Raw genomic sequence first — 26,726 nt, forward strand, 5'->3', positions numbered from 1 at the left:
AATGCCTTTAGCAAGTCATTTGTTAAACAGTCAGTTCCTTCAGAAGAGATAAAAGGAGTCATTACCAACACTTGCAAAACCAGGATAAAACAAAGTTCTTTGCAGATGCCTGTCAGGGGACACACACTTGGTTACACCAGGCAGAAGTTCAGCTGTGGCACCCTTGTCTCTGTTTTACATTTACAGTAGCTAAGACAGCAGCTTGAACCATTGAGATGGTTCACGTTTCTGAGAACAAAATACAAGCTGTGTGTAAGGCAGATTTTGGATGACAACTGGCAGGATCGAGTTCTCCAGCCTATGTGCTTTATTCAGGTTGTATGCTTCAGAAAGTTGTGCTTTGCTCTCTCTCTAGACAAGTAAAAGTGAAAAATGAGATGCAAAGCAAGACAGCACCTTGAATCCAACTCGGAGTTAACCAGTCTGAGGCACAGGACTCTGCTGACACTGGCATGTAAATCTAGTTAAACAACCATTGGCCCTCAGGGCCCAAAGCAGCTGGAATACATTTAATATGGTTCCAATTTTACTTGATACTTACATGGAACCCTCAATGTTTAAAAGAAATTATGACTAAGTGTGTAAAAAGAAAAAAAAAACTCTTTTTTTTGGTGTAAAGAACAATAATGCAGGGATTTTGTTGGGGATGGTATACAAAAAAGTGCTTTAATTTTTAACATTACAAGAAGAGTGGCATGCAAAATTATTATTTTCCAATATGTTCAGCAGCCAGGCCAATCAGTTTCCAAAATTTTTTGTTGGTGCTGATCACATTAGGTTGTTACTGCCTCTGCAGTTTAACGCAAGTTTAAAATGGGCTTTACCAACTGTTGGCAATTCCGCCCTGTGCACTAGTGACTCCAGCTAGCACAATTGACTCTCCTCACACCATTACAGCTTTCTTCCAAGCACTTAAATCTTGAGCCAAGCCTAACCTGTCAGGTAAATTGTACGGTAAGACTGTTAATAAAGTAAATAAATATATTTAAATATAAACTCAATAAATAACAAACTAAAAAATTAACAACAAAATGAATATATAGCAAGTTAACAACACATATTTGAGTTTGCCACAGGCGTGCCATGCATAGCTGTAATGCCTTAAAAAACATTTGTTTACCCTCTGCTTAATGAATGCAGTCATGCGTTGTCACTGAAGCATCTTTCTAACACAGTAAGGAAAGAAACAAGTATTTCTCAGCAATGTCAAAGCAAAATTTCATCTAACAAAGCAAGCAGCTTATTTACTAAATTTTGTACTGCTACTCATTGACTTCACTGTAGCCTGTTGATAATTTGAGGTTTCAAAACTAAGGTTTTAAATACATGTTGAATTTGTGTTGTCTGAACATTGAAGTAAACAAAGTAAAGATAGGGTGGTAGGGTAGTCAAACTGCTAATAAACTTACAGATAAAATGTACTTAAAATATATTCAAATCTTACCAAATTCATGGAACCGAAGTAATTCACGGAACTAAAAAAGATGTGCATAAGCACCTTATTAATTATGCCTGTAGTTAAGGCTTTCTATTCTGCTGGCTCATTTTTAGAATGCTCCCACTTCAACCTCTGTGAAATTGATGTCCTTAAATTCAGGGGCCCATTTATTTTCTGAAAATACCATTAAAAATGTTACCACGTAAATGAGAAAGCTGGGGCTCCAAATAGCATCCAGTCTTCTTTCAAACCATGAAAAAAATCCATACAGAATGACACGAGGGCTTTACCTCTGCTACACTGTGCATTGCAAAACCATCTATTGCTGAGTGCTAGAGAGAGGCATATAGTGGAATGCATAATGTATTATCACAACCATGCAGTAGCTGATAAGTAGTAAAGTAAAGGCTCTTTTAACACCTTGCATGTTAAATGGTGCAACTACTGTATTACTCTCGTTTTAGCCTCTTGCAACTCTGTTAAGACAACACCGGAATAAACAGCGGTATCATAGACCTACAGGTCTTTTGATGAAGATACTTGTATCATAATCCTTGACAAAAAGAAAATGTTAAACCCCAAATCTGCAAAAGAAAATAAGACAGAATGGTCTAGAGCTAGAAGGACATACATAAAGGCACCGACATATCTCTTTACACTAAAGCACAAACCCTTCTATTCCTCCCTCTTACAAAAGGAACTGACTATGGCTCTGCTGTATATTTCAGCAGAACAACATTCTTATATACAAGGTGTGGTTTACCTCCACCACTGTACTTCCACCAGGAAGGAGAGGAAGACTGATGAGAGGAAATAGTAGAAGACAGGGCATTCTTTGCCAGTCCTTTTAGCAAAAAGCTGCTTGCAGATATCAGAGAGGAGAAAGAGGATATGGCAAAGAAACTGAGAACAGGTAGGAGAGGGGCAAAAGAAGGAGAAGGTATCTATAAAATCGGCATGTGAGTTTATACCAGCGTAATACTTATAAAGAATTCTCTGTTATGCTGAGTTGATTGAATAAAACATTGAAAAACACAAGGTACAGGAAGAAATAAGAAACAAAGTATATACAGTAACAAGCATTATATCATCTAAGTATAAGCATTACAAAAAAGGGAGCAGACGAGAAGTCTTGATTAAAAGAGGTGTAAGCCTGATCGCTCTATGAAGCTTTAGTCGTATTCTTGTTCACCCACCAGATGGTGCCCTTGCAGCATCCATGAACAAGCCAAGTGCATCCCTGCCTCTGCCTACAGACAGACACATTTCACTCCGTGGGTTTTCATACCTGTTTCTGAAGGGACAGTTTAGCTATAACATTGATACTTGACCTGTTCTTAAAAGAGGAGAGTTTTCAGATAGTTCTTGCTATACGGATTTTTCAAAATCTCATTAGAAGTCTGACTAATTTTGGTAGCACCATGATCTACAGGCCATGCCTACCCCTATGGCAGCTGGCATCCACTGTGGTGTCTGGATCTGTGAGCAGGAGAATGACAGTATGGCATTAATTAGGAGAGTGCACACACTCTTAGAAAACACTGGAGATTTATTTTGTTGCCTGAAATATGGTTTTTAGCCTGGAAATACGTCAGCTCTGCAGAGCTGTGTATTTCTCCCACAGTGATGGAGAAAGCTTTGCCACTGTTCAGGTTAATGTGTTCCTGTTTGTCTGCTGACATTTAAACTGGAGGATACACAGCATTCTTCAAAGCTTGATTGGCACATGGAAGTAAAATGTGTAATCAGTGTTAATCTCCTAGTCTATTACTACTGGTTTTTATAATCTACATATATTTTACAAAATTCTTTAGAAAGAAATGCTATCAGAGCAAATGATGCATCAAATTCAAACAGGCCATCAAGATTGCTAATGGATTTTAATAGCAGCTATTACAGCATAATGGTATTTTCCCAACAGCTGTTTGTTTATAAAATTTTCAGTTTACAAGACCTTTATGTCCAATCCCAGGAGACATCCCTCAATTCATTTATAATCATTTGGTTCAACCTACACATAAATGCTGTCTTATTCGCATTGGGTGTGTTTGTACATGTCTATAAGACATGAGCAACTACCACAGCAATGAAAATGATGAGGAACCTTACAAGCTAAACTAATTAGTTTGTATCTTTTGACTTTAACAGCAAGTAAGTGTTTTATATGTTTCTTCTCTCTTCCTACTCTTGAATAGCTCATTGCAACTAAAAAACAGCTGCCTGGATTATAGCCTATTTTATGCCTCAAACTGACATGATTATTTGTTTAGTTCCATGTAGCTACACCTGTTTGAGACTTTGAAACATAGTGCTAGGTGTTGCAAGGGCATAACTGGGGAAACCAGCCAGCAGACAACGGCACAATATGGCCTGCAGAAGTGGTGGAGAAGCTTTAGAGGAAAAAGATCTTGACAGGTTTCCAAAGTTTGATCTGAGCTGGAAGACTTGCCAGAGATAAAAACAAAAAAAGCATGATTTTTTCCACGTTTGGGGTTTGTTTTGTTTGGTTGGGGGTTTTTTTGTTTTTGTTTTTTAATGTATGATCAAATATTTTTGGATATCTATTAGATCCAAAATCAGGAAGAAATAGGAAACTAAGACCTTGGCATGCTTTTTCCATTGAGTCATGTTCAGAATCTCTTTACCAAATGAGATTTTTTTTTTTTAAAGTATTGAGAAGATAACTAGGAATGGAAGCTAACCATTAACTGAGCAGAAAAATTGTTAATTTTATTCAATGAGATTTTTAGAAGCTGCACACTTGCAGATGGCTGTTTGTCCAGCTTTCTTCCTGATTGTCAGGCTGCCTCTGTAACATACATTTTTAAATAATAGTTAATGCTGAAGTCTGGATAAATGTCTTTTAGTATATGTACTAATGGGTAAGTTTTTTCCAGAAACATCTAGACGTAATTAATTTTGCATCCATGTTGTTAGCAAATATCCTACTAACAACAAACACTGGAGAATTAGGACAAGTCAGAAAAATCACACACTTCACTTTAAACGATGCTCTCTTTGGACAGTAGATGGCTCCAATTTTCCACAGAAGAAAGCTACCACTAAAATTCTCAGCCAAGACTCACATTTCCACAATACAGGAACAGGGGAGTTGGTATGCAGTAAGCAGGGTATGAATAAACAAGCTGTTAAGTGGGTACTGTTTGTGAGTAGTGTTAGATAGCCACCTTACAAAAAGGCACATTTCACCCATACCTTAAATGTTCTCCTGGGTAATTAGCTTATAGTAAATGTCAACCACAGCCAGGCTCTGTAGGTTCACATTCTCCCTCTGTGCTTGCTAATCTCTGTGGTCTGATAAGCACTTAGCTGTCTCAAGTAATCAGGACACTTATTAAAAGAAGGATCTTTACATTTTTTTCATGGAGTGCCTTGGCATTCATGGAGCTTTACATGGAGAGCCACCACCTTCTCTTTCAATACTGTACCATCACTTACCACTATTTCTTTTACTCTGTTTTTTCACATCCATTCACGGCTATTAGCAGAAGTTTTCATGCCAGAAGTAGTACTAAAAAGTTAACAAAAATATTGTTTTTCCCAAGACACGTGGTCTAAGGCCTTTTGTCTTCCCCCATGTTTGCCAAAAAAGTTATGGTCAGATCTAGTCCTGGCCTTGCTGCTAAAAGGAAAGCAATTAGAAAGCACAATCTAAATGTGATCAAGTAAAATACAAGTACTTTCTATCTCTAACCAGCTATAGAAGAGTTGGGCTTAAACCCAAAATCCACCCATGAGATTAGACTGCAAAACCCACAACTGATATTTATAAACAGCTGGCATAAAAAAAATAGACAAAATCACCTCAAGCCTGACTCTTACTGGTCACTAGTAACTCACTAGCATCATACTGGAAAGAGCCTATTTTGTTGATGGGAGAGTTACTCTTTCAGAACAAGCCGTGATACCTGGGAGTGGACTACCTAGAAAAACATAAGAAAAAAATACCGATTCAAGACTGACATTTTTGCTGTTTACAGGTGGACCTTCCTATCTTACACGAGGACCTCATGCCTATGGATACGCCACTGAATATCTTTGATTGGTTTTAACTGAGAAATTCGCAAATATACAGAAGAAAGATTATTTATCTGTTAGTTTTGGAACTCTGAGAAACTGCTTGGATTTCAAGGAGTTTCATGGAGCTTCAAGAACTTGCCCATATGTCACAATATTATTTAATTTTGTTGGATGCCATAAAAAAGAATGTTGCCTTAACTTGTCTGAAAAGTGCACAGTGTATGTGTAGTGTACCTTCATGTTAGTATGCAAAAAGTTTCCCAATGCCTTATTTTTCCTTCATCTCATCTATGATCTTTCTAGAAGGTTTGTTCAAGCACTTTGCAATAAGTTAGACATACTGTGAGATCTCATCATAAGTGGTCTCTACATCAGAAAGTTAGTAAAGACTATAGAGTCTTCTGGCTTAGTTGTCTTGCGTTGTCATGACACCACAACGATTAGTGGATTTTCCACCTTTGGCCAAAAAGAAATTTCAAGCTCAGCTAAAAACACAGCAAAGAAAGCTTAAGAAATCTAAAAGAAGGCTTCAATGGGAGATGAAAGATGACCAATCTTCTCCATGAAGCTTTCTTTTAAAGCTCTAATAGCTTTTCAAAGAACAGTGAGAAACTGAAAGCATAGTACTTAAAGAAAACACCTAAAATTAGTAAAGGCAACACTCAGACTTGAGGTCTAAACTTTTGTTTACTGTTAGAGCTGCTTGTGGAAACAAACTTGTTCAAACAAATCCAATGTATATGTATTTTGTACTGTATAAGTACTGAATATTTTATATATACTGTATATAACCTATATACTGAATATTTCATATTTCAACAATGTCCTTGTGCATATATACATTGTCAGAATAATATATTTGTAAGTGTATAAACACACATATACACTACTGCTTACACATTTCAGTTCAAGCTGATCCAGTACAGCCAATCAGTAAGTAGTCAGGAAATTAAGACTTTACAAATATTGTAATTCAGAAGAACACTCTTTATCCAAATAGTACAAATAAGCCATGGGTCAGCAAGTTTATTTAGATTAGAGATGTTACAGTGAAATATTCCAAAAGGAAAGATAAGCAACAGAACATATTAACTTACTTGTGGTTATTTTAATTTAAAAAGTTTGGGTAAAAGATGACCTATTATATACTTTAGAGTTTAATGCCTCAAACTCTCCTACTGTTATAGGACATCACTGTTATAGGAAAGCACAGCAATAGCCACAGAAGTAAAAGCTATGTAGACATCCAGAGAAATTCAAAGGTAGTTAAATAAGAGACTCTTTATATAAATACAACTTAGGAGTTATTAAATATTATCTTCACAGTATTTTCCTCACAATTTTATAATAACCTAGTAGCTACATTCTCAGTTCTGGCAGAGCTGTGCTCAACACAGCACTTGCATCTGTCTTTACAATAAGTATTCTGGCTGATGTGCTTCACCCACCATTAAGTTCCCGCAATTTAGGTTTTAAAGTACAGCCATGCTCTGACACAACCACAGTAGAAACCAAACAGTTCCTGCAATTAAAGCTGTTTTGCAACCTATTTTTGGGACATATATAATACTCAGTCATCTCAATTACTCCAAGAAGGTTAGAAGACTTTTTTGAGTTTAAACTGCTATTTAAAGAACTCAGAGTACTAAATTTAATTCTTGCCGCTGTTATAGGCTTCCCGCAGGAACTCCAACATATCCTGCATCCTCCACCCTGTGTACCATGCTGACCCAAGGAACTTTCAGTTGAATGACAAAACTAGAGATTCCAAAAGAAATTGAGGATACAAAGTATTTGACAGATGCCTACTTGAAAGCAGTTTTTAGCACTTCACTATGTGTACCATGTAAGCTTACTCTCTGAATACTTTTCTGTACAATAAATTAAGGGAGGAAGGGGGGAGCCAACACTCTTTAGCGTTTTCCTTGCATGTTCCTTGGACTTTCAGTGTAGTACAGAATAGTATGCAAATATACCATACTGTATATGTATAGGAATGCTATCTCTTCCGTATAGAATACATATTATTAAACTCTTTTTCTGAAGAGTGCATTACATTTCCTTGTACTACTGAACAAATACTGCATTTCGTGCTGACACTGATGAGTGAAGTAAGAATTATGTGCATCAGATACTCATAGAGGAGGAGATTAAGGGAGTACTGAGGTTTTCTGGCTCAATTCATAAATCATTAGGTGATCTTTCAGGATTCATAATGATCCATAAGAATAAAATTTCACAGAACTAGCATGAAAACTACATAAGATGTGGTACTCCCTCAGAGTTTATATGTCATTAATACATATCTACTCAAATATTTTGCCTCAATGGTAAGAAATTTGTGTATTCCATGGTGGGAAATCTATGTAAAATAAAATGTAATGCAAATTTTCTAACAATGCCAAATGGATGCAAAGCTGGAGCAGAAAATACAATGTATCGCTTGCTATGGCCACGATAAACTGGTAGCCTTTAAAAGGCACAACTTCAATATTTTTTTAACACAAACCAAATATATACTCCATTTCGACCAATCACTTGAACATAAAATTCTTTTGTCTCACTGACAAGAAAGCTAGTGCCTATTTGTGTGTCTTGGTTTCTGTTAACTTCTCCTTAGTTATTTTTACTGAACAAATTATACACTATTTATTTATTATTAGGAACTCCTCCTAAGCTGTTCATAGAACTGTCTAATGAATGGGAGGTAATCTACCACTGCTATCATCAAGTCAATAAATTTAGCTGTGGTTTTATTGGTACTGAGCATTATTTTAAGAGAGACACAAGTACTCTTGTACTGTAATAACTGTAATCATGCCTAGTAACACTCAATCCTAACCTTCATGGAACTTACAAATACTGAGTAATCATGTTCTGCATTGTCTCTCAAACAAATCTACATCCTGTGTTCTCACCAAAAAATACACTCTTTTATGTATAAATGTAACTTACAACATTTAATAATTGACTCTCTACTTACTAGGTCAGATTCTGATTTCAATTATATCTCATAAGATGAAAAATGGCTTCAAATGAGTTAACATATTAAACGAGTAAACTATAAATGAGTTAACAAATTGTCACTGGAGACAATTTACATTGGAGAAATACAAATACCAATGCACTGAAGAGATACCAATACATCTAATCAAACATCTTTCCAGATAGGATGAGTTTTAATGTCTTTCATGTTTCTCCCTTTTTTATTCTATATTATTTGGAGAATTGCTAGGGCCTTATAAATTTTTAGTATTGACTTATTTCACATAAATTAATGGATAAAATATTTCTATATAGCAAGATATTTCATCAGAGAATGCAAAACAATGTCCAGGATCCTAATAAATACCGTTATGTCTGAAATGAGTTATCTCAGTAGTGACTTGGGCTCAGATTTATTGTACAGTTCATCAACTTCTCAGCATGCTGGATAATGAATGTTTCATTTACATTGCTAATTGCCAAGCCATGGTTCCTTCAACCTTTAACCCTTACGCTTTATCACATTATCACCATATGTCAATATAATTGCATTTAACATTCCAAATAACTAAGTTTTTCATGAGGTCAAGAGATCCTTTTTTTAAAGCTTTACCAGTGGGGTATCTTTAAAACTACCAAGAAAACCAGCATTATACAGATACTGCAAAACTAATCAAATTTTTTTCTTCAGGAAAACAAAGCTTCTATCTTCTGACCCAAAATAAGCTCTTTTCTGTTAAAATCTGCATTTGCCCATTGTAACTAAATCAGTTATACTTCTGTGAAGACCTTCAACTTTACTGTCTGTGATTATGAAACACTATTAACTAAGACCTAATATGAGATATCTTCTGTATCTGCGTGAGATTTTTGTCCCTAGTTTTCTTTGATCTGTGGACTTATTCAGTTATGTCCACACATCATATCATCTTGATCTTCATTCTGCTTTGCCCAAACAGTAAAATATTTTACTGTAGGTACCATCCAAGATGCTGTCTTAGGCTATGTCTCTGGTATAACAGCATTGCTACTCATCTGCTTACTATTATACTCTCCCTCAATGGAAACTGGATGGTATCTTACCTCTAGAAGATCCTATGGACAATGTTAATTCACTCTGCACCTGAAAGCCCCTTTCTTTCTGTTGACTCTCACCACAAATACTTCTTCCAGCTCTGAAATCTGCATTGTCAATAGCAAAGTTCAAGCCCAGTCATACACAGAATAAGCTGTTCTGGAAAAGGATTTTACTACCAAGTGTATCTGAGTCAGTTTTACTGCTTGTGCATGGTCAAACTTAAGAGAGAAATTACATTCCTGGTTGGTAACAGTTATGTCAGCAGAGATTCCGGCCTCTCTCCATTTCTTTGAAAGAAGAAACTTTGGCAAGGTGCTTTCTCAGAACAAGTCTGAATTTCAGAAAGTTAGAAATTCATTTCTCAGGATCTGAGTCAGAAATCTAGATGCACCCTCACAGAAAGAAATGAGCACCAAATTGCATTGGAATAAAGAAAATGGGTAATTAAAAATAAAACGGAGTGAGCCTAATTCATTTTCCATGTAGCAAAAATTTCATGTTACACAGCAGGTAGACAACTCATATTTCTCACAGCTCACATGTTCCTCACATATATGTGGTGCATATGTAAATATATATACACACACCCATAAATGTATGGCACACTTTCATATGGCATGCAGTACCACAAATTAGTTGCCTCATCTCTAAGAACAATCCTATGGCATAGTCTTGAAGCCCACAAGTTGGTGAAGCTTCAAGTTGGTTTGTATCACACCTCATACTGGTTTATGCCTTTATGTTCTGTGCCACAGTAGCTCAGTCTCCTCTTCTGCCATCATTTTGCACCTCTTCCCTGACTCTTGGAATGTCCTTTCTGACCAGACATCAAATCCCTGAAAGCTCCTTTCTTTCAGTTGCTTCCACCACCCACTTCTACTGCAGAAACTTGGCCTCATTCTATGCACAGAACACTACAACATAATAACCATACTTTAAAATTTAAACTATAATGGAGTTGCAGGCATGAAATACCCAGCATATCTTATGAGGTGCATATACCCCTCTCTTGCAACTTGCACCTACAAAATAATAAGTTTTAGCACATACTGCTGTTGGCATGACCCTCATGCCAAGCTGTAGACAATCCCTTTTCAAATCACCTGCAGTATCCACCCAGTAAACATCCATTTGTCATTGCCCAACTGATCATCTTCCTGGATGCCACAGAGAAGAGCTGTTTCTGCTCCCTGCTAGCTTGGACAAGACATAACCCTCTGATTTACCTATACATAAAACATGAGAAAAGGCTGGAATCAGAACCATAAAACCCCTTTGAATTAGATTAGGACCAGAAATGTATGTATTTTTTTTTCTTCAAAGTGTTTCAATCCATTAAATACATATAAAAAAGGTAAAAAAATCAAATTCCATGTTACCACTAGGAAATTAATATTCCTTCATGCACACCAGCTGAGACTCAGCACAAGTATTTCGCTTAAAAGAATTCCTAAATATGAGGAACTTTTAGCTGTATATGTCAGTGCATTCCTAAGAGATTTAAGCATATTGTGGTTATCCATTTCCAGCTGCTTCTGTGGAGTCAAACTTTGGTTTTATGTTAACAGATAACATTATTATCACATTTTGTGAAGAATAGTGGCATCAAGACAGATACATCACTGACTGTGCAGAACGCCATTTGAAAATATGCTTGTTTTTTGAGTCTTTAATAATGGATCAAAAATATAGCCAAATTCAATGCCACTTTGAATGTGTTCGGAATGTGAGTTCACAATAACTGAGCGTACAGTACACAAAGGATCCCTCATCATTTAATTTACTTTAACCTCCCAACCATTTCCAGTTGACAGAAGATACTGTGAATTAACATTTTTCTAAAATGGTTAAAGCATAAAATCCACAGAGCCCAAAATAGTCACCAGTGGTACCTGACTTCAGCTGGCTGTTTATTAAATTAGTAAAATGACTACTTTCATGGTTCTGTCCACCCGGGCATCTTGAAAATCTCACTTTGGATTTTACTGCTACGCTGATAGTACTAGAAGTCCACAGGAAGTGAGGCTGAGGTTTGACTTCTGAGTAAATATTGGTTTATACTACAAAATACAACTCCATTACCTCAGAGGATCTGTGTAAGTGTAACTGACTGGAACACTGTAAACAATTAGGCTAATGATATACATGAAGGAAGAATTCATACTAGAAGACAAAACAACCAATATTTTCTATTTATTCATCTACAAGTATTTACAGATTAGTACATGGAGAAGATCAACAAGATGCAGCACACTAGAGGAGTACAAAATACCTAATAATAAGCAGAGAAACAAAACTGGACATTCCAATTAACCCCTGTTCAAAACACTGAACAAGGGAAAATTGAACACAACTGCAAATATTAACATATAAGTTAAATATGCAACCTGTGGATCTTCCTGCCAACCTGTGGAGATCACACTGAGACAAACATTTAGCAGGATTCAAAGAAAGAGTTTAGTATTTATTTGAACTAAATACTTGCAGGTGTTGTAAATTATTTCCTCTTGAAGACTTAGAAAAAAGTGTTGCTTAAAGGAAACTATATCATGATTGTTCAATGCAGGACTATTGCACTTTCTTCGAAATCTGACCCATGCACAGTTCTCAATAATTTGGCTGAATCCTCAGACCTGGAATAGGAATGTGCAGGTTTCTTGCTGGAACAGAAAGTATCCAGACAGAAAGGAAAGTATATGTATTACCAAGGTCTACTGTATGACTATAAGGCAGGGGGCAGGACTCAAGCCACATTTTTTTAAAGCATTTTCTTTTGTAGATATTTCCTGTTTGTAACTACAATAGCAAGTGGCAGCAATGGCAGCAATTGCTATTTTCAGAACAGTGAATCTGTTTATGCATTGGAGTTTCTTTTCCTCAGATATGCCTACTCCTAACTGTAAAACAGATTTTTTTTTTTTTTTTCTTTTAAATATAGCAATGCAGACCTACCTGTGAAGAAAAAACTTATTCCCCAAGCTGGAAGCATTGATGAAAGAGTGCTCACTTGGGTGGCTGAGACATGCTTAGCACTTTGGATGCTCTCCAGTGACTTTCCACACAGGCACACTAAGGAGTGGGGTTGACCAAGTTCTAAAGAGTCCTTGAAGGACAGTTATGGCAGCAAAGTCCCTAGAAGGAGAAGGTAACCCACAGAAGGAAAGAAAGCACATATGCGACAGTAAGAGAAAGCCCCTGGAACTCGTGGGAGATGGGAGGTTTTCAAAATATTGATGCTGTGGATTTCCACGGTTGTGAGTCCCGAGAAAAATCCATACCATTATTTATTTTATATCTCTTTCTTTGCCTGTTTCAAATCCTAGCAGTGGACGAGAGCATCAACACATTCACTCAGCTGGGGATCCTCCTGTGGAGGCCCAGGGAAAAGCGAAAGCGCCCCACGCCACAGTGAGAGCAGCAATGTTTTCACCAACTGCCCTTCATGGAGAGAGCACAGCCCTGGGGGGCCTGGCAGCATGCCAGATCGGAGCAGGGAAGGTATAATTTACACACGGCCATGCAAGCTCCAGTAAATCAGTCTCATGGCAAGAAAAGCACAGCATTTCAGTCTTCACAAACTCCCAGCAGAGTGGCAAATACATACATACTCAACTAAATGCCACAACTATATGGGCTGAACCCTAATATGTTTAGTTCAGTTTAAAAAAATGGGGCGGGGGGAGAATATTAATATTTTCATTGCCTTTTTTTTCTGTTCACTCACTGTGTGTTTACCATAAATTAGACCTGCTGAGAGTGTGATGCTGAGCAACCCATATGGCAAATACTCAACGGAGAGATGTGAAAGGAAAATCTCTTTTTTGTTTCTGAATTATCTCTAGTCCCTTTATTTAGAAAGTCTTGTTTAATAGCAAATGCTGAGAAACAACCCTGCTACTGCGATCTATATAGAGAAGAGATGACAAACTTTTTAGACCAAAACAATACATTTTCAGTAGAATATGATTCAGTACGTGACGGAATCTGACAAAAAACAGCACTTAACTCAGTGCTCAGTTAAATTTTTTTGTTTTAAAACACCATTACAGGAGTTCTCAGTTGTACAATTGCCATTTATTCAAACTCATCCCCAAATCCTTCTTCAGCTAAAAATCCACAGCTAGCGTAAGTCCATGGTGTTCTACCAACTGAAGAGTTGACCTGACAGCTCCCATTTCAGGTACAAAATTAATCTCTTCCAACCTTTTTCCATTCTAGTCTAGTCTAGACAAACATGCAGAGAACAAACCGGCATACACAGATGTCTGGCATCCATGAAACCTAAAAAAATCAAATTCTGGGTGTGGAATCCAGGCACAGATTGCTGACTATATCTCTCTGGCAGTCTTGCAGTGGGGGAAAAAAAGACTGGACTGCAAGAAGATTCCCTGTGGACTCTGTTTACTCTTACCTTTCCATTTCTGTAAGTCTGCATCTTTCTTTTTTTTTTCTCACCCCCCTCCCCGCCCCCAGGAGAAAGAGGAGGGAGGGAGAGTCATATTTTATGAAAATTCATTGGAAATGTGATTAAGAAAAAGGCAAGAACAACAGCAAGACAGAAATGCTGAAATGCAGGCAGGTTACAGAATATCTAGTAGTGAGATTTGTCCTTCTGTAAAAGAACCAGAACTGTCAATAAATAGATACTAACTAATAGGTTTTGTTGGCAAAGGTAGAATCCAGGGTAGGAGAGATCTTCTTCAACTGGATTTGTTGTTCATGCAAAGGAAGAAGAAAAATCATCTGGCAATGAAGACAGAGAATTCTGCCAGGTTCTTTCTTTGATTTTACTACTAACTCTATAGTCCTGTTTGACCTGAGCCAAAGAACCAAGCAACCCATATTCAGATTCATTATTTCTTTCTTACAGAACTGATGATAACATTCTTCCAAGTGTGAAAGGGTTGTATATATGCCTGAATTCCCCATCTCTACAATGCAGATACTGTGATTTTTCTTATTTGGGGAAGATAAAATAATCAGCTGCCATAGTTTTCATTTGGCATAAACCTAGTGGCCTCAATAAACTTTTTCCTGTTTTATATCAGCGTAAGTGCTGTGTTTATCTCGTGTTCAGAAGGAAAGGGGACTGCAAGAATCCTGGAAGACATCTGTCAGATGCTCATAAGAAATTCTGATGCATTGAGAGCTACATGATCACAGCTGAAGAACGTATACTGTTCTACCTTTTTTACTTAAACAGTAATGAGAACTGTGTGGCTTTGTATAAAACCACAAGAATTATGCTAGGATGAGAAAGGAAAATCTCTCCATAGCTAAGTTTTCAATCAAAGCATGATTTTGTTATTAATCACAAATCACAAATATGGAGAAAGTTATGAAACTCAAATTACTGAGATTTATTCTTCAGATAAAGTAATTAAAAAAAAAAAGCAGATGGGAAAAAAAGAAATGCTAAAAACCTACCTAAGACCTTGAACACTTCCTACTCTTTATCGTAATCAATAAATTCAATCTGTACTTAGCAACTTTGGTTAAAGATATTGTAATTATTTCAGAAATGGGGCAATTTGAGGACTAAAAATAATATATTCACACATAGAATTTCTTATGGAGATAAATAATATAAATGTCTATCCCCAAAGCAGTGCAAAATTACCTTGAAGGAATTTTCATTTGATACTTTATTTATTAAGTCCATACAGAAAAGGAAAAAATGGTCAAAAAGTAAGATGTTGCAATACTTGCAATATACACAGGAGTACTGAATGCTGGGTTTTCTAGGGTCAAAGAGCCTGCAGGTTAGACTTAACCTGTATTCACTTAAATACAAAAAATAAAATTTACACAAGCAACCTAGCTATGGAGTTGCAGAAGAAATTATATTTTTTGGTGAATAACATTCATGCAGCACCTTTATGATGAAAACTACATTTTGTTAGAGAGGCACAGAAGCTGTGAATAATTCTGAATACATAAGCGGTGATCTTTCTGAGAAAAACTTTTATTTGTCTCCTAGAAAGAGAGAACGAAAAATTGCATTCTTTGGTAAAATTATAGCTGGTCTTCTTAGCTACTCTGAATGTGAGTACTCAAATAGGGGCCGAAGGGTTTCAAGTTGAATAATTTTGTATTTTTTTGATCCCTGTATTATTAATGAAATATATTAAAAAGTATATAAAATTAAATAAACCCCGACGTTTTCAGTCAGACAAAACCTTGACTTCAAGTAAGCCTGATAGTGTACCCAGTTACACAGAGTCAAAAGGAGGATCCCCCTTCCCCAGAGAACATAAATGCTGAAAAATCTTACAGAGCACTTGATCTGACTAATTAAAAATTCCAAAATTTTCCTACATCTTAAAATAACTGATAGCTTCAGGACTAGATATGTCCTGATATGTAGCAGAAGCTATAAAATTCAATGGTGTATGCTAAAAACACAGGCTATTGTAATGTTTACAAGTGTTAAGCATTCACTTACATTCCAGTTCAGAAAGTGTTTTAGGCACATGCTTTGCCAAACAGATGGAACAAAGTTAATATTTCAAGACACAGCAGACATATTTTGTTGGTTTTCTGCATCAAAATATCACTATTCTAAATAAATATTGCATGATTTTAAATGTGGGCTTTTTAAAAAATTTCTAAATGAAAAAAACAAAAGCAGCCACCAAGACAGACATTTGCTTAGAAATACCCAGTATCTCTCTGTCACTTCCTGTGGACAGAATTGCTGTCTTCTGTAATAATGCAACACTAACACTAGAAAACCCAAAACAAGTCCTTTTACTTATAGCTGGAATTATATTGTAATCTTGGATCAACAGTTCAATATTCTAATTGTTTCCCACAAAATAGCAAAGAAAAAACATAAACTAAATAGCAGAAAATAAAATTTAACTTTTCTGTAATATTCATATTGTTATTATCCCTAACTATTATCAGTTCCTATATTCTCATGCATTATGGCCAGATCTTAAAATATTAAATGTCCAAGTTAAGTTTTACATTGAAATTTTTTAAAAGCATATTTTATTTCACAGAAAAACTCTTTTTATGCTGAACATTTCTCAAAACAGCACCTCCCGCTGTCAATGTCTATGCCCCATGAGCAGCTGAGCCGAGATGCTACTGACAAGAACTAGAAGAGTACACAAATGATAAATTAGTCAGCTTTGTAGAAGTCAGGAATGCAGTCCAATAATGATACTGTAGATGACAGCATTTTATTTAGCTGAGAGATAGTGCATATTATACAGCTGTATTTCATAAAGAAACTATCTTATTTAAACACATTTCATAAATGATACAAAAGAAAATACAGTTTATCTTCTTGAACAATGTACTTGTAAACACAAGCACATTTTTACTGTAGCGTTAGTAGATTAACTTAATGTCTATGCTTATTCCTTTAATAATTCTCATAGCTGTTATTTTACTTTGTTCATTAACTTTTGAACCAAGATTGAACAAAACCAGTAAAGGAAAATCATAAACAATAGCATGGGTCAAATTTAGACCAGATGTCACACAAATTATAACACACAAAGTCTATCAAATTTCTTCAGACACTGAACTAAACTGAAATCCTACATTTATGCCATTGCAGACCTAATATCACTGTACACCTCGTGCATTCTTAAAGAGATACTGCAAGTACAAAATCTCTGATGCTTCTGGTTTACTACAAGTTATGACAGCAGTATAGAATAAAATAATCAAATACACCTTGCAAAAATGACAGTTGAATAAATCATTATTTAATGTTTTAAGCACAGGCTGAATTGGACTGATTGATAAATATAATGGTCTTGGCCAGTTTTACAGGTTTACATTTTTTTCACATCACAAGGGACCATAATGAACACCTTGCCTGACATCCTACATGACTTCATGCAGAAACATCTCACTCAGTAGGGGAACTTTAGCTCATATCACCCTCATATCATCTCCTGGAAGGGATCTGGTCTTGATTTTAAAACTATAAGCAATCCTGATAATCACTGTAATCAATGTTGTTTTTGCTGCCATTTGATTTCACATAGTTAATTAGGAAGCACTTAAAACGGTCTAAGGTTCTCCCCACCAGTTTCCATTCATACCTTTAGAGATGAGTAACTAACTACAACAGGGAATTCATCAGGTCTGCCTCAGCTCTCCACACCTTGGATTGTACTCATTACAGCTGGGGTACTTCGGCTGACCTGAGGCATCAACAGAACAGCTACTGTCCTCCAGAACACGGCAGTCTGACGTTTAAACATGAGTACGGTATTTACATTAATGCATGTTTGGCTGCATTACTCAGTCCTATAAGGTGATGACTTAACCCTGCTAATATTTCTAAAAAAGCAAATGAAAGTATGTTCAAGCTTTGTGTACTATATATGTTATACATTTTCCTACAGGCAGATCTCACACATTGACATTTTAAGACCTTAATTAAGGTTGATTTATTTACAAATGGTATGTTTTCAGCTCTCGGAAATGATGTATTTAATGTTTTATTTTTAAACACAATTAAAAAATAATATATAAATATATACATACTGCAAATGCAATACAGATAACAAATTCATTTAAGCCCATTTATGCACATTAGTGACACACCATGTGGCAGAAAGACTAGGACTACAAGAAGACCCCTTGGCGATTTATTTTATATTAAATCCCTAATGGCCTCTTCTCATCTTTGCAAAAATATGCACAAAAGTCCAGACTATGCAGCCATTGAAATGAATGGTTATTTATTTGCTAAACGAGAACCCTATGTTTAATGTTCCTTAGACATAAGGTAGTCTGCAAAAGTCGCATTCCTACAGCTCCATACATCATTTATTTTACATACCCTAACTTCTCACAACAGGCATCAGAAAAATATCTCTGAACAGCATTGCTATTGTAAGTTGCTGAGAATTTTGTTTCCAATTCCATTACTGGAAGATTAAATTTTAACATGTTTACTTGGGGTTTTCTTTTTGTTTTGTTTTTAGCATTAAAAACAAATTCATGGACCAATCTGATGCCATTTAAAATATGTTTATATTTATACTGCAAGAAAAAAGTTCCCAAATATATAACTATGGTCCAATCATTACAGACAGATAACAAAAGTTCAAACCTTCAAACAAACATGTTGTAATCTCACTTAACTGCGTGCAATAGTCTACCTAGCACTTGTTTGACACGCTCCAGCTGAGACAGATTCTTGATTTGCTTTATGGAAGTATTAAAAGCATCACTTCATAACACAAAAATAAAATTGTCCAAATTAGTAACATAGTTGCATGCCATACTACTACTACAAAACAGCCTGAAAAATTAAACCGTGTCTCTGAGATCAGACTATTTATTCATTAGGAAGCAGATCCACCATGTGCCCAAACGTTTCTAAATTTCCTAAGTTACTGTCGCTGGAACAGCCACTGTGAGTTTCTCTGAGACACAGAGCCACAAAGAGGAAAGTTGTTGCAAGAGCCAGAACTTTCCCTCATCTGGCAAGAGCCAGAACTCAACTCGTTTGGACTACTAGATGCTGCCCAGGGACAGTCAAGCTCACTGTGCCAGCATGAACCTGCAGGTCACTTTCTTTGGGCAACAGCACTGGTGACTGCAGCCTCCATTGAGGCTCTGACAGTTTCTCTAAACCTCTTGTTTGGCACCCCCATAGAGGTGGCTCCAACCTTACAATACTAAAAGATTACACAACCTCTACAACCTGGTAACTGTCTTTATGAAGTATTCAGATACCATGGCCAGAAACATGACCAAGAACCTCAACAGATCGTTCAGCCTTCAGAACGCATGTATTCCCTTGTCTGTAATAGTCAATAGCAGACAATCGTAGACTATTATTTGCCTTGTTTTCAACTGGCTGCCCTGCTTCTCCCTGGAGAAATTTGATTTTCTAAGTTCCTGCAAGTTCTGTGAGCAGTTAGAATAAATTTTCTTGAATCAAAAGATTAAGGACTTAGTCCAACAAACCCGTTATTAAGCTACAATATCATGAGCCATTTCAACTAAACTGAACACTCATGAAACCTGGATTGTTATTCTGGTGCACTAGACTTAAAGCAGAGAATAGAGTTCAGTTTACAAAGGAAGTATTCCTTTCTCAGGAAAAAATGACTTTCACAAAAAGTCACATTGAGAAGATATTTCTCATTTCCAAGAGAATTCCAGCAGAGAACAAGCAAAATATACTCTCAGGGTATAACATAATGTAACAGAAATTAACTGTAACGCACTGAATTTTGCTACAATATCCTGTGAGTAATCATTATTATGACTTGGGGAAACTTTCCAGCAAAGGCAACAAAAATAACTGTGATCTGGGCACTGTCACTTTTCTTTTGTCACTCTTGAAAAAATGCTGCTATGCATGTGAAATCCAATTAGCATACACTCTGGCTGTCAGTCACTGGAGACATAGGTCTGATTTCAACTTACAGCTTTAATGCCACCTAAATCCAGGAAGCTCAGATCCAAAGGTAGTTGTCTGAAGAAATGCAAAGCTGCATATAGACTCTTACAGAAACCTAAACATATCCACATGAAATGCCTTCCCTGCCTTTATCACTAATGACAACACTGTCACAACCTTTAATATCTGAAAGATTTGCTTTTATCAAGACACTTATAAATCGGTCGGTTGACAACTAGTAAGTCAACACACAATGGGTGTGAATCACACACTGGTGACTGATATCAGTATGTACATACAAATAAAGCACTGAGATCAATTGCACTACTATTTTTGCATTCATGCTTTTCTTCATGAGAAACTGGAGAGCAGGAGTGTACCTACATGTCTGAGTACTGCTACACAATAGTACTAGAAATAATTAGGTGTATTAACTTACAATTGATGACTTATTAGTTACCATAATTTCCTTCCTTATAAAGTACAAAACTTAGAAAACATTCCCATAGATACTAGGAAATCCTTATCAATACTAATAAAAATAGGTTTTACAGCAACATATATAACACAAGCTTCAATTAATTTAAATTCACGGCACATTTATGAAATAAAATATTAATATCCTCATTTAAAGAGGGAAAACTGAGGAAACAATTTATTTATTTAACACAGGAAGAAATAGAGAAGGGAAAGGAACTTATCTCTAGGCCAAGACTTTGCTAAGAAGATCATCCACCCTGTCAAGAACAGAGTATGTTTTCAGAATCTACTTTCAATAAAGATCTGTAAAACTTGCCACAAAACCAGAAATAAGGAAAGCTTAAAATCATCTGAGTATGTGCTACTGAAGTGTGACATTTGTTAGAATATCAGACTTACTGATCTCTGTCTTTACTATTGTGAAACTCTGACTGAAATGAGAGCTTGAGTGTTGAGCTGCAACACTTTCACTCTTCATGATACACATCCAATGCAGCAGGGGCTGCATGCTTGTGAACAGCTTACTCTACCCAACTATAATCATACAATCATCATCTTTGTTCTTATCGGTGTCACCTACATAGTAGACCATTGAACCAAAGCAAATAATCAAGCCTATAGGAAGCACTTTAATGAAAGATACTTTTGCATACCTCTTGATTTAAAAAAAAAAAAAAATTGACCTTGTGAGATTTCTGAACAAGCAAACACATTAGAGATTCAACACCTGCAGCAAAGCCAAGCCTGTTCTTCATGTTCCTTTAACGTTTAATCAGGTAATGTCTGTAGAACACTTTGAGGATGAATAACATATTACCATTATTATTGCTGAGAAAATCCTGAAGTCATTAAAGTTTCTGTATTCTGAGTTCATAACAGAATTCTAGACTGAACAGACAGACAGGTCCGGACAGTTTTGTCTATAATTCCCTTATATGTATTACGTTTCTGATACTGGGTGAAGTAACTAGTGCAGAACGTTTTTACAAGCCATCTCCTTTACCATCGTGCAGACCATATTATCCCTGGCTCTAATAAGAGCAAGTAAAAAAGGTCTTGTGCTGGTCAAGCACTGTAAATCAGGGAGTTCAGAAAATGTTTGAACAAAGAGCAGTAATGCAGCAAACGCAAAACTGATCTCCATCCCAACTGTGAAATTAAGAGTCCTTTTAGTACAAAGTACTAAGTGTGACTTAGTGTGACTAAGTGTGACTTTAGTACAAAGTGTGACTTTGTAAATTTATAACTAGAAAAAAAGCAGTTACAGCCCTGAAAAATTAGCTCTTTCTGAAGCAAACTATTCACAGTAGAAAAACAGAGAGCAAAAAGTGAAGAGATACCTGTAACTTCCAGAAAAATACCATCAAAAATGCTAGTAATAAAATTACGTAACAGATTGGGATTAAAAACCATCTATCATCAGTAAAACACTGATCAGTTTGTTCTTTTTACATGAAACTGAATCTCCTTTTTCTTCCATGATGGCCACTAGATATGTCCTAAGAAAAACAATTATGAAACAGACACTGCTTGACCACCAGATCTTGACACTCCTTGAACGAAGTATGTCAGCATCAAATGTTACACAATCACTGAACAAAGTTTGAAAATTTGCCTGCTGTTAGGACTATGAAAACCTACTGTTGCCAAATTCTATTTGTGAGTTGCGGCCAAAAGGAAGACACGTTTTAGGTGATGATTCATTTGAGTATGTAGAGTAGTAAAGATGAGTTCAGTCACATTTAGCTGGAGCTTAGGTCTGTGGAGTGCAAGGCCTGCATTCTACATAATCTATTAAACAAGATTAAAAGGAAAATAAATAAAAAGAAAATGTAATGCTAAAGCTAGTTCCTAATTACTAGCCCTGTGTGTCCACCATTCACTCAAACTGACAGAGTAAAAGAGAAAGATTTAAAACAAAAGAAGAGGAAGATTTTATAAAGAATTTTTTAAAATCCCATTTCCTCCTTTGGGGATTTATCTTACAATACTCTTTCCCCATCCCCTTTCCTCCCAACCTTGGCATAATTTTCAAAGCAAAATAAAACAGTGCAGGTTTGGTGGCTGGTAAAAATTGCTTGACACTGAGAAACTAACCAAGAAACTAACAGATTCTGCTACATTTCTTGAAGCTTTGCTACACAATTTGCTTTGTATATTTTAGTACGCAAGCAGAAATCTATAGAAAATTATTAGGTGGATTGCACCACAAACTTCTTCAACCACAGAAGCACTTTATTTTTTGTAAAATGCATCACAAAAGACACGTTGCAAGAAATCTCATAGGATATACACAGGGAAGAACTATTCCAGTGATTTTTTTTTTTAGTACCATTTGAGGTAAAATAAAGTTTTGATTAAAGTAAAATGCAAAAGTAGAAGATGAGAACTTCTTTTGCATGTGTCCTGGTTTTGGCTGGGATAGAGCTAATTTTCCTTCTAGTAGCTGGTATAGTGCTGTGTTTTGGATTTAGTATGAGAATAATGTTGATAACACACTGATGCTTTAGTTGCCGCTAAGCAGTGCTTACACAGCGTCGAGGCCTTTTCTGCTTCTTGCACTGCCCTGCCAGCGAGTGTGCTGGGGGTGCACAAGAAGCTGGGAGGGGACACGGCTGGGACAGCTGACCCCAACTGACCAAAGGGCTATCCCATACCATACGGCGTCATGCTCAGCATATAAAGCTGGGGGAAAAGCTGTCCGGGGGTCCGCTGCTTGGGAACTCGCTGGGCATCGGTCAGCAGGTGGTGAGCAATTGCATCGTGCATCACTTGTTTTGAATATTCTTTTATCGTTATTATTATTATTTTCCCTTCCTTTTCTGTCCTATTAAATTGTCTTTATCTCAAACCATGAGTTTTACCTTTTTTTTTCTGATTCTCTCCCCCATCCCACTGCAGGGGGGAGTGAGCGAATGGCTGTGTGGTGTTTAGCTGCCTGCCGGGTTAAACCACAACAGCATGTCAAATACTTTTGTATGGGGTGACCTTCAGGCAAATGGTGAGATTGTAAATTGCAAATATATACTATGTAAAAGTGTCTCTTTGTTGTTGAGATTTTCTTCAATCTAGTTAGTTTTATTATTAATCAGCATATCAGTATGCAAACTTCCATCAGAAGTAATACTTCCATGTCATACTTGTTCAGTGATCTAAACATTAATATTTTTTAATTAATATTTTTACATAATAGCCACTAAAATTTATATCTACTTCAGGTCAAGCTAAATAGCTACTGCCATCCATAACACAAATCATCTTGAAATAATGATACAAAACATACTACACAAGAGTTTTCCCTAAGGAATTACAAAATGTTTGGGACTAGTCAATAAATAAATTGTATGGGGTTCAACAAGGCCAAGTGCAAGGTCCTGCACTTGGGCCACAGCAACCCCATGCAACGCTACAGGCTTGGGGAAGAGTGGCTGGAAAGCTGCCTGGCAGAAAAGGACCTGGGGATGCTGGTTGACAGCCGGCTGAATATGAGCCAGCAGTGTGCCCAGGTGGCCAAGAAGGCCAATGGCATCCTGGCTTGTATCAGGAATAGTGTGGCCAGCAGGAGTAGGGAAGTGATCGTGCCCCTGTACTCGGCACTGGTGAGGCCGCACCTCAAATAAAACTGTGTTCAGTTTTGGGCCCCTCACTACAAGAGAGACATTGAGGTGCTGGAGCGTGTCCAGAGAAGGGCAACAAAGCTGGTGGAGGGTCTGGAGCACAAGTCTGATGAGGAGCGGCTGAGGGAACTGGGGTTGTTCAGCCTGGAGAAAAGGAGGCTGAGGGGAGACCTTATCACTCTCTACAACTACCTGAAAGGAGGTTGTAGAGAGGTGGGGGTCGGTCTCTTCTCCCAGGTAACAAGTGATAGGACGAGAGGCAATGGCCTTAAGTTGCACCAGGGGAGGTTTAGATTGGATATTAGGAAATTTTACTTGACTGAAAGGGTTATCAAGCATTGGAACAGGCTGCCCAGGGAAGTGGTTGAGTCGCCATCCCCGGAAGTATTTAAAAGACGTTTGGATGAGGTGCTTAGGGACATGGTGTAGTGGTGGTCTTGGTAATGTTAGGTTTACGGTTGGACTTCATGATCTTAAAGGTCTTTTCCAACCTATATGATTCTGTGATTCTGTGATTCAGTGAAAATCCAAGCAGCCACTTGTCTCAGGGATACTCATAAAGACAAATCTATAATTTTGATCCAAAAGATCAAAATTTTAGGAACTTTTGCCCCATTGAGGTCCTTTTGTTTCTACCAACATTTTCATTTAGGCAATGTGGCAATGGACGCACTTCACTACACAGTTTCAAGATAGGTTTATAGAAGGCATAAAAGAATATCCTCTCCTCCCAAAAAGCTGAGAGAGTGTTAGAGTGGCTTTATAAATTGTATGCCATACTGTAAGTGAAAGGTAGGACAAAGTCCTAGTTAGTAACTACCTACTGAAGTATGAGAGTACTTCACACCTTCAATTCACACAAAAGCTGCAACTTGCTGATGCCATTGTTTTAACACACCATGGTACAGACTGACAGGAAGGAAAAATCAGATGCATAATAATGTAAGTAAATCAGACTACAAACAGCTACTGCTTCTCTCAAAGTTAATTAAATCACTGAAAATTCTGCTCATATATAATCTTGAGAAAATAACTGGCTCAAAATCTTTGTTAAAGAACCGTTTCCATATGCAGTAGGGCTGTTTACCAACTACATTGTTTAGGTTTCCTCTTACCTCCAGTGTCATGTACACAGTGCTAATTGCTACTTTGATTTCTCCATCTGAAATCTCCTTGAGATCCTTCAGCATAACCTCCTCAATACTTACGCCTGTTTGAGAACAGAAAGGAATTTCAATACATACAAGCATCTACAGCTGACCAGATGCAGTAACCTAAATTAAAAACACAGCTTAAACCTTAATGTTGAGCCTTCTGTATTTTAGGACACCCTATGAAAAAATTAAAACCAACATTACTATTTCAATGCTTAATGTTTCTAGAGGGATTTTTTTAAGCAAGGAAGAGATTTAAAGTGGGGGGTGGGGAGCAAAGGATGAAAAATTACGTCTCCTGCAATGAAGTTGTGTGAACACTCACATTTTTTAAGCAAACCGAATTCCAGTTGATAATAAATGTATAGTTAGATCATTCCTATGGTCTAATATGAAATCACTAATATGAAATACTTCTGGAATGAGTAATATATTGAAAAGCACATGTGGAATACTATGGTATTTCTAAAATATTCAGAAGCAAAGCACTTAAGATAATCTGTAAACACAAAGTCATTCAACCTTTCTGACGTTCCTCACAAATTGATACCAACACCAACGGGTTTTTCTTATGTACATCAAATGGTGAATGAACCAACTAGATGTTTATGTACCATAGAAATACATATTACCATCAGAAACAACAGTGTAAGATTGGAATTGCTTCACACTGCAACCAGACATGTTGATATGTTGAAGTACAATGTATTGAAAATCCACGTGACTAAGTTTCTCTAATGGGAGATGTCTGTCTAAAATGCTGTAAAGATTCTCTAAATAAATATATATCATGTATAGGAACATGGTCATAGCACATGATCAAAAATACAGACATGATAGCCAAATGTCTATATAAAGAAAGCTGCAAGCCACTTACTTCAGTGTAGGATGGCAACTAAAATGTCCACAGACTTTTAAAGTTTAGCATCATAACATCCAAAATGTGTTTGCATGACTGATTTTTAAAAGGAAGCCAAATACCAACTTAAGCCAAAGAAATGAATCTTCTCATTATTGTTCCTGTATAGAGTCCAGCTACTGCATTCAATCTAATGACAAGATGAACTGGCTAATGTTCACATATTTATTATATTTATGCGTCTGTCCTTTTAAAAATATTTGTAGGTAATCTGTAGACTTTCTGGTGGGCTACAGCCCACTGTGCCTCAAATAACAAACAAATTCATTCATTCAGGCCAATAAATCATTATTTCTGCATGAAACTGAGAACTTTTTTGCTGAATTGTCCTAATACTGCCTGAAATAACAGGTACATAAGGTAAAATATTCAGCAGAGGTTAGGGCCTTCGAAGGACTTCAGAAACTCAACAGCACCTTACTAATACAAATGCCACATGAATATATGCAGTGCTAAATAGGTACCTTGTAATACACAGCAAACAGCAGCTATGAGACAAAAAAAGAGCGTATGACATTGCCCTTCTCATGTGGCATACAAAAATGACTGGAAACCAATGCCACGCAGACTGAATCTGTTATATCTACTTGTCCAAGTTTTGCATTGGATATTAGTGTAAACCTCATG

The 26,726-nt window shown here is 36.7% G+C and overlaps 1 protein-coding gene across 1 annotated transcript in view; it reads right to left on the bottom strand.

Annotated features, from left to right (window-relative positions):
* The window catches only part of PRUNE2 (prune homolog 2 with BCH domain), a 141,730-nt gene that overhangs the window by 71,238 nt on the left and 43,766 nt on the right, over positions 1-26,726 (bottom strand). Inside the window, exon 6 of the mRNA XM_072859152.1 lies at positions 25,142-25,236. Coding sequence (XP_072715253.1) covers positions 25,142-25,236 — 95 coding nt within the window. The remainder of the gene's footprint in view (positions 1-25,141; positions 25,237-26,726) is intronic.

This window comes from Ciconia boyciana, chromosome 4 (assembly GCF_034638445.1).
Source record: "Ciconia boyciana chromosome 4, ASM3463844v1, whole genome shotgun sequence".
Lineage (NCBI taxonomy): Eukaryota > Metazoa > Chordata > Aves > Ciconiiformes > Ciconiidae > Ciconia > Ciconia boyciana.